This window comes from Odocoileus virginianus, chromosome 18 (genome assembly GCF_023699985.2).
Source record: "Odocoileus virginianus isolate 20LAN1187 ecotype Illinois chromosome 18, Ovbor_1.2, whole genome shotgun sequence".
Lineage (NCBI taxonomy): Eukaryota > Metazoa > Chordata > Mammalia > Artiodactyla > Cervidae > Odocoileus > Odocoileus virginianus.
This window is the reverse complement of record NC_069691.1, coordinates 10,424,704-10,443,928: the sequence shown is the minus strand read 5'-3', so window position 1 is coordinate 10,443,928 and position 19,225 is coordinate 10,424,704. Positions and strand designations below refer to the sequence as shown.

The 19,225-nt window shown below is 40.0% G+C and overlaps 1 protein-coding gene across 5 annotated transcripts in view; it reads left to right on the top strand.

Annotated features, from left to right (window-relative positions):
* The window catches only part of PCSK5 (proprotein convertase subtilisin/kexin type 5), a 492,571-nt gene that overhangs the window by 34,265 nt on the left and 439,081 nt on the right, over window positions 1-19,225 (top strand). For all 5 annotated transcript variants that reach the window (XM_070480332.1, XM_070480331.1, XM_070480335.1 and 2 more), the window contains exon 2: window positions 9,636-9,740. In XM_070480332.1, coding sequence (XP_070336433.1) covers window positions 9,636-9,740 — 105 coding nt within the window. The remainder of the gene's footprint in view (window positions 1-9,635; window positions 9,741-19,225) is intronic.

The following is a 19,225-nucleotide window of genomic DNA, read 5'->3' as shown; positions in this document are numbered from 1 at the left end:
CACTGGTTCTGGGGATTAGGATATGAATATATTTTTAGGGGACCATTATTGAGTCTGTCACATGTATGCATGTTTTAGAAAGTTGCTCTAAAAAAAAAAAATAGAAAGTTGCTCTAAAATCATAGAGGTAATACATTTTCACTTGAGTATCCTGATTTTTAAAAAACGATTGTAATGCTTTTGCTCTGATTTCATGTATTCTAATGCAGTTCTCTGAAGATCTGAGTGATTAACTTGAAACTTCAAGTCTAAGGAAGACATTTTTCAGATTATTTTGTGGCATTTCATGGCCCAGTGAAATAGCATCCAAGGTGCTTGATACCAGGTATTATACTTATTAAGCTTAGAATGCCCCTTGAACTTCAAGGTGAACGGGTGCCTTAAAGATACTTTCTCACCTACGTGAAGACACTGTTGTAAGTGTCTTGGGGTCAGTGGTGGAATAGGAAATAGAGACCAGGTTTCCTGCCCCCATAGACAACAGGGATGGCCTCTCATTACTCTCAGGGATGCTTTTCAACGCTTTCTTTTCTGTATCTGCTCAAAGTAGACAGAAATGTCCCTAAAAACATCCCCTCTGCATACAACTCTTAGGAGCACTGTCTTACGGGGAATTGTTTTAAATTCACCCTTAGAAACCTTTTATTTTAAACATCTTTTAGAGTAGTTAACATGTGCTGTGGAGTTAGGCTATCTGGAGTCAACCTGAGCTTGGCTCTTTCCTAACTGTGTGGTTCTAGGCAAGTTCTTAAATTTTGTAAGCTTCTGCTTTTGTGCATATGAAATGGAAAACTGTGATACCTACCTCATACTTTTGTGAGGATACAGGGCAGTGATGCTGGGCAGTTCATTTGTACTTTATAAATATTAGCAGTTCATCAGATTTCTGCAGTTACTTGCCTTCTAATTTAATATTTAATGAATTCAACAGCCTTGTTATACATACCACTTTGGTTCAGTGATTCTAAGAGGTCATTGATTATGATAAAATTAGAGAGGGAAATATAAAGGCAGATTTTGGTGATCGTGTGGTTGTTCATAATAAATTCTTAATTTTCGAGCATGTTTGCATGTGATAATGTCATTCATTCATTCAACATTTAAGAAGAATAAAGTGTGTGTTATGTAATGTGTTAATGTTATATCACAGAAAGGGTTATAAAGAGATTTGCAAGAAGCCTTCTGTAAGGTTTAAAGACATGCTCACTGTTGCTTTGATTACCTCAAGAGCATGGGCCATTCATTCATTCAATTATTTATTGGGATACCTGACACTTAATAAGAGCTCGGGCTGATCCAGCAGTGAGTAAAACAAAAATTCACGTTCTGTGAAGCTAACATTCTAGTAGAGGAAGACCAACAGCAATAAATGGGACAAATACAGAGGATATATAATGTAAGAGGTGATAAGTGTGAAGGGGAAAATTAAATCAGGGAAGGGGCAATGGGGTATGCTGAAGAGAGAGATGGTAATTTCAAGTGGGGTGGTCTCAGAAATCCTCCCTATGAAGCAGGCATTTGAGCAAACACTTGAAAGAAGAGAAGATGTGAGTCATAGAGATTTCTAGAAGAGCATTTTTTTGGCAGAGGAAAAGCAGGTGTAAAGGCCCTAAAGTTGGAGAGTTCTTGGTGACTTTGGAGAAAGCAATCATGGCCACCCTCTCTTTGAGTCTCCTTTGAATATTACAGAGTCTGGAACACAGAAGGCAAATAATAATGGTTTAAATACTTTCAGAGAAGTACAAAGGAGTCACCACAGTCAACATTTTAATGAAGGGAAATCAGTGTACCCTGGCACTGCTTCTGGAGCTTTCTGTCTGAATGGAATTTAGCAAGCAGGAGTTTCAAATGTTAATTGTGGGCATTAGAAAGATGTTGACCTGCAAGAATAATAATCTTACTGACTTGGTTTCTCCCCACCTCACCTGAGAGGATGGGAGAAAATCTGGACTGAAGAGCCCCATATCACTGGGTTCTTGCATTTGCCAGTCTCTGAATCATTCTAAGATGGGAGAGAGAACCAGAAGTCATTAGAAGAGCTACAACTTTTGAATTCACCATTATTGAGGTGTAATTTAAATATCCCCTAAGGCAGCCAATTTTAGGTAAGATTAGATGAGCTTTGACAAACCTACATACCCCAAGGTGCGCTGATAAACACTAGACAAGTGACTTTCAGCGAAAAAAAGAAACCTTAATTGTAACCTTTGCCAATTTTTCCTGATGTGCTAAAAACTTCTGCCTTTGTTGATGTCAGGTCATCAATGTGATGTTCCTGAAGACTGTGTTGGAAAACGATGTATTTGGATTTTGCAAACCTTCACTGAGCTAGTTCTAGCATGCCAGGGCACTTATCACTGATGGAATTACCATCACAGTCATGATACAGAAACTCCCCAGACTCAGAAGTTTCTCCAGGCTTTCCCCAAGGTTATCACTGATCTGTTTGTTGTCATGATAGAGTAACTGTCTTAGAATTTCTTATCAGTGGAATCGTACAGTGTGTCCTCTTGGTGTCAGCATGCTGTTTTGACCTTCATCTATGTTGCTGCATGCATCATCAGAGGTTTGCTCCTTCTTATTGCTGGGCATTCCACTCTATAGATATATCATAGTTTATTTATCCATTCACCTGTTGATGGATATTTGCATTGTTTCCAATTTGGGGCTGTTATTAAGAAAGCTGCTATAAACATTTGTGTGTGAGTTTTTGCCTGGAAATAGGTCTTCATTTCTCTTGCGTAAATACTATAAATGAAATGGCTGGATCAATAGGACAATATATGTTTCATATGAAATTACCACATGATTTTCCAAAGATGTTGAACCATTTTCTCCTCCTACTAGCAATGTATAAGAGTTCTGATGCTCCGCAATCTCATTAAAAATTGATATTGTCTGCCTTTTAAATTTTAGCCATTTTGGTATGTTTATAGTGCTGCTATTATTCTAATTTTCATTTGAGCATCTTTTCACATGCTTCGTGGCCATTTGTATATCTTTTGTGAAATGTCTGTTCAAACTTTTGCTCATTAAAAAAAAATCTAGTTGTAGACAGGTGGTAAAAAAAAAAAAACTTATCAAAAAAGAGTACAAAATTTGGGGATATATGTAAGTTGGAGATGATGGGAAGGAAAATAAGTCAGACAAGCAGCCTAAGAGAGCTACTGGTTCATCGAGGTGGCTACAGTGTCTGTGATCTCAGCGCTTCGTAACCAAGGTGACCAACTCTCCCAGTTTGCCTGGGACTGATCCAGTGTAAGCACTGAAGAGTCCTGTGCGCCTAGAAACATGTCTGTGCTGAGCAAACAGCATGATTGGGCACCTTGTAGAACTGTCTATAAGAGATCTGCAAACTCTATGTATGTAATGACTATAAGTCATTAGACTGGTGAAGGTTTTAGCTGCCAGCACAAGTGAATCTGTTAGTGGTGAATGAATTCTGACAGGCCACAAGCTCCTCATCAGGGGTAAAGCCAGGGTATAATATGGGTCTTCTGGCTTCCAGCTCTCTGCTCAGAAGTTAACAGCTCACCTGTGACATAGGAATTTAGGAACACTGGGAAAGTTCTCTCCTACTGCCAGAAAAAGAGGGGGAAAAAAGCCTCCAAGGATTCTTTTTTTGACAGTGATTTTTTTTTTTAATTGCAAGCACCATGAACTCACTTATTTGGCTTATATTTTAATTTTCTGATCAAAGGCACTTGTCCATGGAAGAACTAAGACAGTGTCTTACTAGTCATTTACACCTTAGCATAAAAGAGTTTATAAAAGCCTTTCCTAAGAACATAATCTAGTTTGAGTAAAAGTAGTGATAGGAAAATTCTGGGTGCAAGGGTGAAGAGCTACAACTAAGGAAGAAAAAGCACAAATGCTTGACAGAATTGAGAATGAGATGAAATTCATCGACTTAGTGTTGTGTGCAAGAGTTGTGTTGCTAGGCAAGGAAGAGTGTAGCTGTATAAAAGAGGAGTTTAAAAAGATCAAATGGGAAGGAATTATTCTTTTTCCTTTATGTGGGGTTAAGGAAAAGTGTGAGCTTTGATCTGCTATTGATTATATGCTTCATCTGCTCCTTTAGTTCTTGATTATAAGATGTCCCAGTGTTAGTTATGTATTGTTCCTTGTTTTAGCCCTTGTTGCCATTACATAACATATAAACACAGTCATGTTTTGTTTTACATTACCCCAGAGGAGCTAAATGAAACTCCTGCTTATAGATAATATTACTGCTGTGTTTTCATACACTGTCTTTCTTTTGAATCACTTCCAACATGTTATGACATTTTTCTTCTTACTGTTTATTAAATGCCCTCAACATGCACAATGCTGTTGAAAGAATATAAAAGACACAATGCTTGCCAATAAGAGGCATGCATATTACTAGAGGAGAGGCATAATGATGCTTTTAGATGTTTTTATATATAGATATTATTTTTATATTTATCTTAAACATATAAGAAAGATATAAAAATATTTAATATAGATTACTTTGTTTGGATGAGATAGAATAATTGAACTAATGCACACTGCTCCTTAGCTCTTGGCTTGCCAAAAAATACAGAGATGTCTCACCTACCATCTTCAGAACCATAATCCCAGCAGACTTGGTACTTCAGTTAGGGTAGAAATAAACTCTCTTTTTTTTTTTCTTTTTTGGGGGCCTTAATTTAATAGCTCTGTGATTCTCATACAGAAGATTTTGAAGCAGATATAGCTCTAGTATCTGTAGCTTTAGCAATAAAAGTATTCTGACTTTCATATCATTCATTTAAGAGTCTTTTCCCTCCTGAGAACACACTCTGTGTGGAGCCGTGTACCAGGAACTGGGAACAAACAGAGGCACCTGTGCTTCGTAGGAACTTATAGGCATGCAGGTGGGGACACAGACATTCAAAGAATAATTGCACTCATCCAGGTATGACTAAAGGTATATAATCAGAGGACTCTGTGAGATGATGTAATAAAGGAAGCTGACCAGGTCTGGGAGTTTGCAGGCTTCCTCCTTATGGTGAGACCTAAAGGGTAAGGAAGAGAAAGCAAGGGGCTGCTGCTACAGGGGGAGTGTGTGTATTAGCACCACATGGTCCAGGAACTGAAGGAAGTGCCCGCAAATGTGACTTGACGCGAGGCAAGAGGGAGGCAGCACCCAATCCCACAGGCCCTGCAGGTCGAAGGTGGATCATGCTCTTTACTCCATGAGTTAGAAAAAGCATGTGGACTGGTTCCTGGTACAGCATAAATGTTGATATGATATTATTATTCTTTACTTTAAAAACTGTATTATTAAATAATATTAAATCTTACTATTCATTTTAAGAGCAAAGGGAAGCCACTCAAGGATTTGGAGCAGGGGTATGACATATGACAGCCAAATGTACATTTTATACCTAACTCTGGCCACTGTATAGAAAGACTGGAGAGAGCAGGTTGGTGAAAGCAGCTGTGAGAAGCCTAGAAACCAGTGTAGCTATTTAACAGACAGGATATCAGAGCAGACACTGTGGCTCATCCGTAGCTTGGAGCTTGGTTTTGCCTGTAGCCCATGACTTCAGAGGTATATAACTTGGAGGGTCTCTAAGTCACGTGAGATTGTATACGCGTAAAATTACTTTTTCAGAAGTTGTCGTCTGTCCAATTTGGAATGTTCAGTGGAGCCAACTGCTGAATCCAGTGCTTGGTCTGTTTTGGAAGACATTCACTATTGACTATTAAATAGCTTGGAGAATTCATCAGGAAGGCCAAGTTTCAGAAAAGGCCCCAAAGCCACTACAGAATGGGCCCCCACCAGAGCAGCTGCTTCTGCCTCAGTGAGGCAGCTGAGGAGGGAGGAAGCTACCCTGTGAGACCCCTGTAGTTCTTCTCAAATCTCTTTCCAACTGACTGACAAAACAGGATGTGCAAAGCAATGCCCAGAAAGCTAGCAACCAGGTACTAAGACCTCTACCACCACCATCATTAAGAAAGATAAATGTCTCCAAGAGCCTGCCTCATAATGCCATAGTCTGCCTCTTTTGGGTAGAACCTTAATCACATTCAGAACTCTGGTTGCATAGAATTTAGCTCTACAGTATTGGAAGACTCACTAGAAGGATGTTGGAATGCATCTTGTGAGCCCATCCATGAGATGCACCATGAAACTTAACTAAATTCACCCTGACGTGAGACAGTCAACAAAGATATACATTTTATCACCTCACAATACCAGCTGTGTGCATTTGGACACTAGGGGCGGCGGAGCCTGGTGGGCTGTCATCTATGGGGTCGCAGAGTCGGACACGACTAAAGCGACTTAGCATCAGCAGAGCCTCAACAGCCTCCTTTATCAAATTGAAGATAATGATATTCGTCTTCAAAGGTTCTTGGGGAGATGAAGTTAAATAACATGACATGACAGGCATTCAGTAATTGAAGCATCAGCCAATCAGTGAACACCATTCTGCAACCTGCAGAGCAGTGGTCCCCAGCCTTGATGACAACAGGGCCTGGTTTCGTGGAAGACAGTTTTCCGTGGACTAGGGGGTGGTGATAGTTTCAGAATGATTCAAGGGCATTGTATTTACTGTGTACTTTGTTCCTGTTATTACATCAGCTCCGCCTCAGATCATCAGGCATTAGATCCCAAAGGTTGGGCACCCCTGCTATGGAGGCAGTGGAATCCCTTAAAGATGGATATTAAATAAAGATTACTGCTAAAAAGACTTAATGGCCCAAATAGATGTGGCCCTTGTGTCAGTCCAGTGGGATTGGATGAGCATATTTTACCCTAGAAAAGTAGATGGGATTTGGTTGTGTACTGTTTCAGATATTTGTTTGTGTTAAGTTTAAAAAAATAATGCATCCACATAAATAATGGAAAGAAAATCCTTCTCCTTCAGTCTGTCAAGTTTCCTTCTTGAAATACCCCATGCATATAAACACACATGTGTCCTCTAGATTCTTCCCTTTTCTCCTGAAACAATTGGGTCATACTATATGCCTCTCTGCACCTATATTTATTTATTTACCCACTACCTTGAAGATCAATCCATTTCAGTTCATGTAGAACCAGTCACCCATTGACGACAACCAGTTGTTTGCCTTCTTTTGCTTTTACAAAATTTGCTCTGCCGAACATCCATTCTTGTTCATAAGTGACTATTTATCTGTAGAATTAATTTTAAGATGTAGAAAGACTAAGTCAAAGGTTAAATACTGTCTATAATTTTACTGATATGACCAAATGAGTCTCCAAACACTTATACTAGGGCTTTGCTGATCCTGTGTGAGCTGCATTTGCACCTACATCCTTGTCAACAGTGTATCATCAACCCTTTTGATTTTTGCCAGTGAAATAAGGGAGGTGATACCAGAGTAGATCAAGAGGAATCCTGACCAAGAGACAGAGGTGAGGGATTAATTCGAAGATAAGAGGTGAGAGAAGGTACCATTTAAATATAAATTTAGAAAGGAAACTCATAACCTTCTGCCACTTACCGTATGACAGGCAGTGACCTGACGAGGCAACGTACCTGCTGTTACATTCGATCTTTATAGCCATGTGAACTCATAAACACTGTCATCTCCCATTTCACTCTGATGCCCAGTCTCTGTCCACTACACTTCCTGTGTCCTTATTTCACAGTTGAGGAAACTAAGGCCTAAAGAGGTTAAGTGATGTATCCCAGATTTCAGCGAAGTTAAGTCAGGATAAGGGTTCCACTTTCCAGCTTCATGTACACTGCATTAGGCCAGGATTCTGGCCTGTACCATTGAAGCTGCAAGGGATCTGAATATATTTTCAGGGTGTATTTCATCCACGGTTTAATAGTTGAGTTTTGAATTCAATCGTTTCCTATAGTAGAAGAAATTCTGTAATAGTTGAGTGGACATGATCTTAAATACACTAATATTTTTCATGTTAGTAATAAATTCTTCCTCAGAGATTCTCTGTTCCTTTTCATAAAAACTACTATATTTACCCAAGGAGCATTCTTGACAGAAGCTCCATGAGATGAAAGCTCTAAGCTTCTTGGGATTTTAAGATTTTCTGATAAAAGATTAAGCAGCCCCTCTTGAATTCTACCCTTAGTCCTTTGGAATTTTAAAATTGGCCTGTAAATCCTTCTTAAAACACCCTTAGAGACTGAGACTGGCACCTGTGCCCTCTTCCTTATTGTTTCCTATTACTTCAGAGTTCAGGATCACTGAGATTAGAAGGTTTAGCTAGAATTTCCTCATTTCCCACTTGTTTGCAGAGTCCAGGATCTCTTCTGTGTATCTGGGCAGTTTCCACTTGAATCAGAAGTGGGAGACTGCAGACATTCATATTTAATGAAGATAAGAAGCATTCAATTAAAGCATGAAGTCTCATTGAGGAGATGACTCTTAAATGGCACAGAAATTTGGTTAATCATCCCTATTGGAAGGGTGGGACGATGTTTGAGAACATGATGAGAAGATGGGAAATAAAAATAAACTCTTTATCTGAAAAAAGTAAGCTGAGCCAATGACCTCTGTTTTTTTAAATTAAGAAGGCCTAACTTTGGAATTGTCCTAATTGGAAAATATCCTGATCATGGTCATTCTTTTACAGTAGGGCAGTGGTGTTCTAGCAGTCGAGAAATAGACCCTTAATATATTTGCCCAAAGCAAGGACAGTATAAGTGTTAAAGAATGGAATCTGAGAGCTGTAGTGATCTTAGACATGAACTAGCCTGAAGTCCAGTTTTATAGACAATGAAACTGAGGCATAGTAAGTATATGCAGTTTATTCAAGAAGACATTTTTGGTGACTGTAAGCCAAATCTAGAACCAAGCTCTCCTGCACTAGCTCGTTGCATGATTTAATGTCCATTATGTGATCCATATTTCATAATCTACTGAAAGAATGTGATTGTTTGGGATTGTGTTTGGTTTTTTAGAATGTACAGGGATTTATTTTTACAACTATCCTAAACCTAATTGTTTTTAACTAAAGAAAGGGGTACATAACTGAGAGGACTAATCTGTTAAAGAAATCGTTAAGATAAAGGCAATTAAGCTATTTTCACACAGGAAGCTTAGCTGATAAGACATGTAATCTTTTGTTTTAGAAATTCTGCTTTTAGTTTTGCAACACATGAATAAGGGCTATGTATTTATACTGTCTACTGAAGTCAGGAAACAAACTAGGTAGTGTTTTCTTTGCAAATGATAAACTGCTTAGAACTTGTTTCAAATTAATTATATATGTAATCTAACAAGGTGTTTCATTGTACATTTATCAGAGCAAACAAAATGCAATGTGTTTTTATAACCAGATAGCCATTTGATTTTTTTTTTCTTTCCCACATTTGGATATAGATTGATATAGAATTACTTAAAATGCTGCATATAAATTAAACATTAAAAAGGAGATAGGGAGAGCCTAGGCTGCCTCATTATAATCTTTAGTTCTGCAGTCACTGCCTGAAGGACACTCATTTCATATCACATGTCCTTCTTTTGAAAAGTGATCACCAAGGTTCAAGTAACATTTAAGCATGGCCAGCAACTGCATGATTTATGGATTTTTTTTTTTTTTTGGTTTAATGTTCTTATTTTAATGAAAAACCAGGAAAATGAAGATTTTTCATACATTACCTCTCTCTTGTCCTTCCCTCCTGCCTTTGCAGATCGGGGCCTTGAAGGATTACTACCACTTCCATCACAGCAGGACGATTAAAAGGTCAGTTCTCTCAAGCAGAGGAGCCCACAGTTTCATTTCAATGGAACCAAAGGTAAGAAGAACCAGTTGGGTGGGGACCAAGAGATAGATCTTCTGCATTTTTCATTGGTAACCTCACACTAGGAGCTGGTAACTAGCACGAAGGCTTAAATTTCAAGAGCGATCATGCTATCCTTTGGTCCAGTATCTTTGTTTCCTTTTCAGACCAAAAATAGGCAATGGTTTGATTTCTTATTGAAATGCCTGTATCAGCCTAGTTGTAGAACAGCCCCGGGCTATCAGAAATAGGAGTTGTCATAGAGAAATGAAGAGGGAGTATATGTGAGGGCAGATAGGGATGTATTCAGAAATAGTGAAGTGTTAAGGAGACCATACCTTCTGCATATTTGCATACAAATCTGAAGTTCTATCTGAGCTCCATAGAGGGGTCTCTTCTAGAAGCTTCAGGTCACTGTGATCCTTGCAGTTTCAGTTGGCAATAATAGAGCCAGTCCTTTGGGAGCCCAAAGACCAGACCATGTCCTAGACCATGTCTGAGACAGGAGAAATTCTGAGCACAGAATGGGTAGAAGCTGGCTACTTCTCTTGGGGGCTCATCAGAGATCTTTCTTCCATGTTGTCCTGACCCCAATCCTTTTGAGCTATATAGAAAGCATAATCCTAGGAGAAGCTAGCAGGACATCTCTGTCTATGTCTAGATTCTCCCAGTCCATGTTGGTGGCAGTTCAGCTTTGAAATGAGAGATAGTAAGCGGTAGGGTTGTATTCGGGACAAATAGGCTAGTTAACTGGCCACTACAGCTCTGGGTATGAGTTAACTGTCTATCCTTATTAAGTTGGAGGAACGGATTGTCTCTGACAGAGAACCACTTGGCCTCCCAGATATGGCAAGTAAGGAGGAAGAGAGGACAGGGGTACCAGCCTGGTCATCTGTGGGTTCTTGTTTGTTATTTACTCATTAGGAAGTGTTGCTTTTTCCTCATTATGATTAGGGTTTACTGTATGAGCTCATTTTCAAATAAATTGGTCAGCAAGTCCCTATCAGTGAGCATAACAATCTCACCTAGAGATTCCTCAAAAATTATATTCCTTATTAAAGCAACAAGGTCCCTATTTGAATTAATATGCAAATCAGGTTTGCAGTTTGGAGTCCTGCCCTCGGTTATATGCCGCAGTTCGCCTTGTTTGATTTTTTTCTGGAATATTATCACACAGTGTTCATGATTGTAAAATTATATCTTGGTGGTTAGAAAAAACACTTTTGTCATAGGGCCCAATTTTCCATGGGTTAGAGGAACATCCCCTGATACTTAATACTCTGGCAGCCTGTGGATTATATAAATATATATATTTCCCCTTCATCTCTATTCAGAATTAAATGTTACTGGAAAAGCAATCTGTTAGGACGTTCTTGAATTAGCAAAGTTTTTGAAGCGGAGTCACGTTTTTCATCTGTTAACTTTTCCAAAGCTTTCTTGAACTTCAGTAATTTAAATGATTTTAATTTCAGACCTCACGCGCATAGTCAATGTGAATTTGAAAATCCGAGTACTAATTGGTTTGGGAGGTTAGAACAGAAGACAACATAGAGCTGTTTCAATCCTTAATGTTTTCTTGGGGACGCTCAGTCTCCCCTTATCTCAGTGTATCAGATTGCGCATGCAGGACCCAGCCAAGAGACCTCGGATGCTGGGACGCGTAGTGCTCGGCGTGTTCATCCTTCCCCAGCCAGCCCAGAGAAGCAGGGCTGGTTCATGCCAGCCCCAGGGTACATGCTCAGTTCCTCCTCCTGCTCAGCGAAAGGAGTAGCCCAGGGTCGGACTGTACCTTCCTCCTCATTCTGACACGCCTGCCCCTGTTTCCCACCCAGCTGTTTATACAAGAGATGCCACAATTCTACCAATTTTGCAGATGGAGGGCCCCAAATGGACAATTGCCCGCAGTTTTTTTCAGATATTTCTTCAAGTCTGATCATTCCTTCAACTGGCAATTTCTTGAGCCTCTGGGATATGCCAGCCCTGTGTTAGGCTCTGAGCATTTGTGGGTAGGGTGGTCCCCTTAGTGAGCTTGCTGCAGCCTCCCACATTAGCTCTCAGATGTAGCTTTTTTTAATTACAAGATGTTACAGTGCTTCTCAGTGTTGGGGATGGAGGAGCAAAGGAGATGGGGTCTCCTATATTCTTCCTCCTTCTCAGTTTCCTCCTCAAAAAGCTCAGGCCTGCTTAGCTTAAGTTTCCTTTTTAATTAAAAAAAAAAAAAACAAAAAACTTTATTACAGAGAAGTTGCAAAAGCATTATGAAAAATTCCTATGTTTGCTTTCCAGATTTCCCAAATGTTAACATTTTTTACATTTTATCATGCTTACTTGATCATTTTCTCTCTCTCCTCTCTATACACATGCAGGCACAGGTATGTATATGTTTCTTTTTGAAAATTTGGGTGCAAATTGCAGACACAATGCCCCTTGAAATACTTCATTGTGTATTTACTAAAACCAAGGACATTTTCGACACATAACCGGATGTACATTGGCTCATATTTTGGTAAAATCTGGATATTAACATTGATTCAGTATCACTATCTAGTTTACAGATTTTATTCATATCTTGCCAGTTGTCTTTTCTGAGCCAGGAGCACATCAGTTTTCATGTTCCCCAAGCCCCCTCGGTATAAACACTGTCATACTTTCATCTTCTTTTTGTTTTCTTTTTCCTTCCTTTCCCTTCTCTCCCCCTCTCTTTTCTTTGACGATCTAGAACTTTTGCAGAGTACTGACCGATTATTTTGGCGAATCTCTCAAGTTGGGCTTGTCTGATTGTCTGTGATTAGATTCAGGCTTGGCAAGAACCCGAGAAGTGCTGTGTTCTTCCCAGTGTATCAGATCAGGAGGTACATGGCATTGATGGGTTTCATTACCCTTGATTTTAACTTTGGTCACTTGGTGAAGGTGGTATCTGCCAGTTTTTTAAATTTTAAAAATAGTTTTCCTCCCATCTAATTAATAAGTGTTTTGTGGGGAAAGACTTGGAGACTATGTAAATGTCTATTGGCTGACTATATTTTTTCACTCGCAGCAGACCTCATGGGGAGTATAACGTATCAGTGTGACATGGTTTCTAGGCAGATCTCCTCTTCTTTAATCTTGGGTATGTGTGTGGTAGGTGCTTGGTGTGCCAGCGTTGGAGGCACTTTTATGATTAGGAGATGGCCCATGTGAAATGGCTTGGTGGAAAACATTGGTGATGCATGAAGTTATTTTTGTTCATCATCGTCTCCAGAGTAGGAAAACACACATGGGTGAATTGCAAGGAATACATACACTCAACAGTTCCTAGCTTTTACTTGCTGGAGTAAATTGCATGGCTCCTTCTCCCTGCTATCGTTTTTACTTAGAGGGTTCTAAAGAAGGATATGCAAAAGTAGCAATGTTGTAAGAATAACCCTCTTGGTGCTAAGAAAATGCTGTGGTCAGTTGGGGCACATGAGTGCGGAGAACAAGAATAGACTGGATTCCCATATGTTAACAGTATGTTATGATTAGCTTTCAAATGACAGGGATCCACAGACTTCTAAGATGGCATTGCTATACAATAATAACACAGTTTGGCGAAAAGTGCTGGTACAGTGTTATAGCAGTTGGAAGGGAGAGTCTTAAAATGTTCTTGACTCACCAACTTTTCTCCGAGAGACCTAGGTTAAATTTGAGAAACAGCAGTCTGGAGTTAACATTCCCAGAAGCCTCTCATTAATCTGCTTAGAAATCTTTGCCAGCCCTGTGGCATTTTGGTCAAAGAGGGAGTTACCTACAGGAGCTCTTGGGAATACAAGTTCTTTACACTTTACAGCTCTTTAGCTGCCCGTGCAGATACAGGCGGAGGCAGAGGAGATACTTTTCTTTCATTCTTCTCCTCCTTCCCCTAACAGAAAGTCAGAATCCTACATTTCCCATTAGAGCAGGCTTTTAAAACCAAAAAATATAAACTGTTACTCAGTGAGACCCCATGACCTCTCCAAGTATAGTTAATATACAAGCACAACCTCTGCCTTTGCCCATTAGATTTTATCTTGAAGATATTGGCCTTCCAATCTCTTATCTTTTCTAATCCCTTTTCTGTCTTCAAATATAAAGATCAATTTTTATCCAAATCTGCTCATGCAGAAGGTAATACTATCCTAGATTTGGATAAAAACTGATCTTTCCCAAAGTTCATCTTATCCATGGTATTGCATGGGTGTTGTATGGCTGTGTATCTCAAATACAGAAAAACTATTAACATCGTTTTATTTACTGTGCAGTCACAGGCTCCTTAGAGTAAGACTTCTCTCTTTCTTATTAAGTAGCTGGCATACCTTCCATCATATTCCTATGAGGATCAGTTTCAGATCTGTTAAACATGCCCAATGACAGAAAGCTGAGTAATGGACAAGGCAAACATTTCTATAATTGAAGAGATTTAACATGTTGAGCTAACATCCGCTTGCATGTAACTTCTACCCGTAGGATCTACTTTTCCCTTCTAGATTTACACATGACGGCTCTTTATATATTTGGAGCCCCTCACTTAGTCATCTAGAACTGCACTTGTCCCTCTGTCAGTGTGGCCCAGAATTAAGTTCAAAGCTTTAGCTTACAGAGAAATTGCTCCTTTGTTGCATTTATACAGAAGCCATTTCCTCTGAAGGGAATTTTAGAGCAAGGCATTCAAACTTTATATAATGACAGCTAAAGGAGTGTAGGAAAAAGACAAGAAGGGAGAATGAAGTAACTAGAGATAGTTCGCAAGATCAGATGAAATCAAACCTGTGAAGGAAGAAAGGTAAATTCAAATTCCTGGCTAGTCCCCATTGGCACCCATTGTATCCAGGATTTGATTTTCAGATGATAGGAATTTTTCTTTTTGCCTCAAGGGTGAAGACCATGTGATGTCCCAGTCATCTCACTACCCTCTGCCCCTCTTAGTGTCTAGATGCCTGTTCTCTGGGTCTGTGTCTTTATTTCTGTTTTGCAGACAAGATCATCTATACCATTTTTCTAGATTCCACATATATGCATTAATTTACGATATTTGTTTTGCTCATTCTGACTTATTTCACTGTGTATGACAGTTTCTAGGTCCATCCACATCTTTGCAAATGATCCAATTTTGTTCCTTCTTATGGCTGAGTAATATTCCATTGTGTGTGTGTGTGTGTATATACACACACACTTGGGGTTGATATAGATATATGCGTGTGTGTGTGTGTGTGTATACACACACATACATGCTTGGGATTGATATATATATGTGTGTGTGTGTGTGTGTGTGTGTGTATACACACACTATGGATACCATGTATAAAATAGGTAGCTAATGAGAACCTACTGTATAGCTCAGGGAGCTGTCCACATTGCTCTCTGGTGCCCTCAGTGAAAAGGAAATCCAGAAAAGAGGGGATGTATGTGTACATGGCCTTCCCAGGTGGCACTAGTGGTAAAGAACCCACTTGTCAATGCAGGACACATAAGAGATGCAGATTTGATCCCTGGATCAGGAAGATCCCCTAGACGAGGGCATGGCAACCCCTTCCAGTATCCTTGCCTGGAGAATCCATGGATAGAGGAGCCTGGTGGTCTACAGTCCATGGGGTTGCAAAGAGTTGGATGCAGTTGAGTGACTTAGCTCTTTTGCACACGTATACATATAGCTGATGCACTTTGCTGTACAACAGAAATGAATACAACGTTGTAAAGCAGTTATGCATGTGTATGTGCTATATTCCAATAAACACTCATTTTAAAAAGGCCATGTAATGGAGTAAGCTGAGAGTACAGTAGTACTTTGTTGTACTTAGTGGTCATGTTCCTGAAAAGTTGTATACGTCTATTTATCAGGCAGACCCCATTTCCTGTGGATTCACTTTATAATTCCAGAATCAGTTTATCTTCACTGTAGATTGACATATCACTGATCTACGGAGACAACCAGCGCACTAGTCTACTCTTTTTATTAACTCTGAAACAAACCATTTATAAGTTGTTTGCACACACCTGATCTGCCCAGGGGAACTTTGAAAGTAAAGAAACCTTATTCAGTTAGAAATAGATGCTCAGGAGTGTCTGTGCTCCATCTTGCCCGATTCCCAGGCGTGAACCGCAGCCTTGCCTCGTCACTGGCAAGATTCCTCATGTCCTGGTGCAGGGTCCATGTTCCTTCCACCCTGAAAACAAGTGCTTCCTGTTCCGGCTGCTGCCCCACTTCCTCTCACCTCACGTGCCCTCATTGCAGTTGGGGCTCCCCTGGACTGTTCTCTCTGGTAGGTTAGTTTTCTGCTCTCTAGTCTTAAATTGATGCTAACTTCATGATTTCACTTCGTTCTGTGAAGTGCAGTTTTACAACAGCGCTCCCGGGCTTGTGCTCAGTGACTGTGTGGGCAGATTCTGGGTATGTTCAGTGGGACGAGAGGGGCAGTCTCCTCTGGGGCAGGAACCTGAGGTTGTGTGTTCTCAGCACGTGTCATAACCCTGATGACCGCACACTTGCCTCACAGGATCTCACCAGTGAATGAAAGTAGTTACCGGATATCTTGAGGATGCCTGTGTTCTTCTGGAAGCAGTGTGGACTTGGGTCTGATGCTAAACAGAGAGGATGTGGATGTGGTGCTCAACAGGCATGTTGGGGGGCTCTCTTGTTCTGGATGACCTTCTTTAACCACCTTTCACCGGTTATGAAATGTGACTGCTATAGCAAATTCCTGGCTTCAGCTTTTGATAGCATTTCTGTGCCTTTGCAAACCCCACTAGACTGTGTAGACTCCCGGGAGAAGCATTTCAGCTGTAAGTTTGCAACCTGCGATGCAAGTATAATGGCAGGATGGCTGGGGAGTGTAGGGGAAACAGAAGCAGTATGTTGGTACAGATGCCACTAAGTCCTCCACCTTCCCTTCTTTTCTGTCCTGTTTTCACATCTCCTAGATGTCTGCATGATCAGAAACCAGAGGGTCAGATTGTACACCACTAGGTTCTCTGATGGGAAAGTCTGGGTCATGACCCAAATCCCTTATAGACAGAAGTGAATTCAAAAAGTAGTTTTTTAAGCTATTTTGGAAAAGTTGCCAAATCTTTATTAGAGAGCACTTGGCGGCATTTCATTCTGAAAGTTATTGACTCACATGCCCGCAGTGGGTTGGAGATAAGAAAAAGTATGATGGGCCAGATGGAAGTCACTGGGTGCAGGACAGAGGGGAGACCCCCTGCCACGTGTGTGGGAGTAGCCACTGCCCAGTCGCATGATGTTGGCGACCTGGCCCGGGCTTGCCACTTCAGAACTGGCAAGTCTGGACTTTCACAGGACATTTCTCACTTTGAAATGTTGGCCAATAATTCCAAAGTTTAAACATATGCTTGGGGCCAACAAAAATGCATCCGAAGGGCACCCCAGGTTGTGATCCCTGAGATGGACAAGGTGGGAAGGCAGGTGTCAGCACCTTCATAACTTGGCCTCAGTCTGACCCTGACCAGAACACTGGTTTCAGGGTGTCAGTCATGCTCCCCTGGGTGGATCAAGCATGATTTTTCTCTATGTCTTAGCCTCCAAAGCAAAATATCAAGATTTTAAAGTGTAAATAGTAGGCTCAGGGCTCTTGAGTTTTGAGGAAGAGACTGCTGCAGGTGAGGACACGGTGGTGGTGGTGTGGGAAATGTTCATTCTAGCTCTAATTATATTTTTGACCAGCTTTCCACTGACAGCAGTCTCAACAGGAAATGAAGCCTGGAGGAAACAGGCTAAGTTGAAGAAAAGAACAAGCAACAAATAAAGTAATGGCCATGTGAAAATAGGAAGAGGAATTAGATAGGACAGGGGTAGGGTCGATTATGGATTTTTTCCACTTCAGTCACTTGAAGGAAAGGTCAGATGTAAAATCTTTATTATTTTCTTAGTTTATGTAATATTTCTAAGGTATCAGCTTCTACAACAGGGGGTGATGAAATGAAAATGAAATGAAAACAGCATTCTGAATTTCTAGATAGGTCTGGTCTTAGTTCAGTTTGCTTAGGACAAGCTATCATAGACTAGGTAGCTTGTTAACAACAGAAATTTATTTCTTCTTGTCCTAGAGGCTGGGAAGTTCAAGGTGATGAACTTGATCAAGTTCAAGATCAAGGTGCTGGCAGATTTCGTGTCTCAGAGAGCCCACTTCCTGGTTCATAATAGACAGTCATCCTCTTACTGTGATATCACCTGGCAGAAGAGGCAAGGGAGCATTCTGGGATCTCTTTTATAACAGCTCTAATCCCATTTATAGGAGCTCCACCCTAATGACCTAATTACCTTCCAAAGGCCAGACCTCTAGATGCCATCACATTGAGAATTAGGTTTCAACATATGAATTTTGCAGAAACACAAACATTTGGTCTGTAACATGTCTTAAGAAGGGAACTTTAGAGCCACAGATTCTGTTGAACTCTTGGGCAAGTTAGGATATAATAAGTGAGCAGTAAGTGAAAACAGCAAAAAAACAAGAAAAGCTAGCAACAACAAAACTCAAAGCTGTTTTATTTGTCTGACTTTGAAGAGAAACATACTGATTTATGTATTTATTTTAATGAATGTGAGAGTAAATAAGAGATCCAATTAAAACATCACCATTGAAAAGGCATGGTTTGTTAAAAAGTGCTTGTGAATTTTGTTTCTGTGCTCAATTCTACCAAATGTCAATCAATTCTTATGACATAAAAAAGAGGCAATATGGCACAGCAGAAAGAACCTTTGGATCCTTATTCTTGCTCTCATCTCTGGGGAGTGAGCACTTAATTTCCTCTGACCATTGATTCTCCCCTCATTCTAAGACTCATCATTGTTCATGCATGTACTCAGGGAAATATTGATGTATAGTACAGTATAATGATTTGTACATATAAGAAAAGATCAAAAGCATAGGTTAAATTCTTATAGTAAAATAGTAAGTTCTCCATTAAAATGGTGTTATAAATCTATACATACTGGTAAGGAAAAATCTTGAAAATAATATGTAAAGTAAAAAAAATGGTATAGGAGGGCCTATCCTGTTTATGTTTTATGTTTAAAAACAAACCAAAAGACCTGTGTATATGTGTGTGTAGTTATATGCAACGTAGGTTTGGAACAGAACACAAACACATAAAAATAACTCTTAATAATTACCTTTCCACACTGTATGCCTTTTAAAAACTGTTTCTACTGACCCTGTCTTTGTTGATGTCAGCAATGCTCTGATATTTCATATCTGCTGAGTTCATCTCTTTTCTCATCTGCCTGTATCTTTCACTTGATGTGGTGATTGATCTTTTGCTCCTGCTTGAAAAACAACTCTTTCTGTTTCTTGAGATCACGTCTCCCAGTTTTTTCCTTGCCTGTCCTGCACCTTCAGGCTTTGTGGATGTTTCTCCACCACCTCACCTATAAATTTTTAAGAGCTCAGAGCTCAGCTCTATGCTGGTGTCCTTGCTTCTGATTTATATCTCCTTCTCTCACCTCCATGACATCCCCAATTAGATATCTAGTAAGCATCAAAACCATT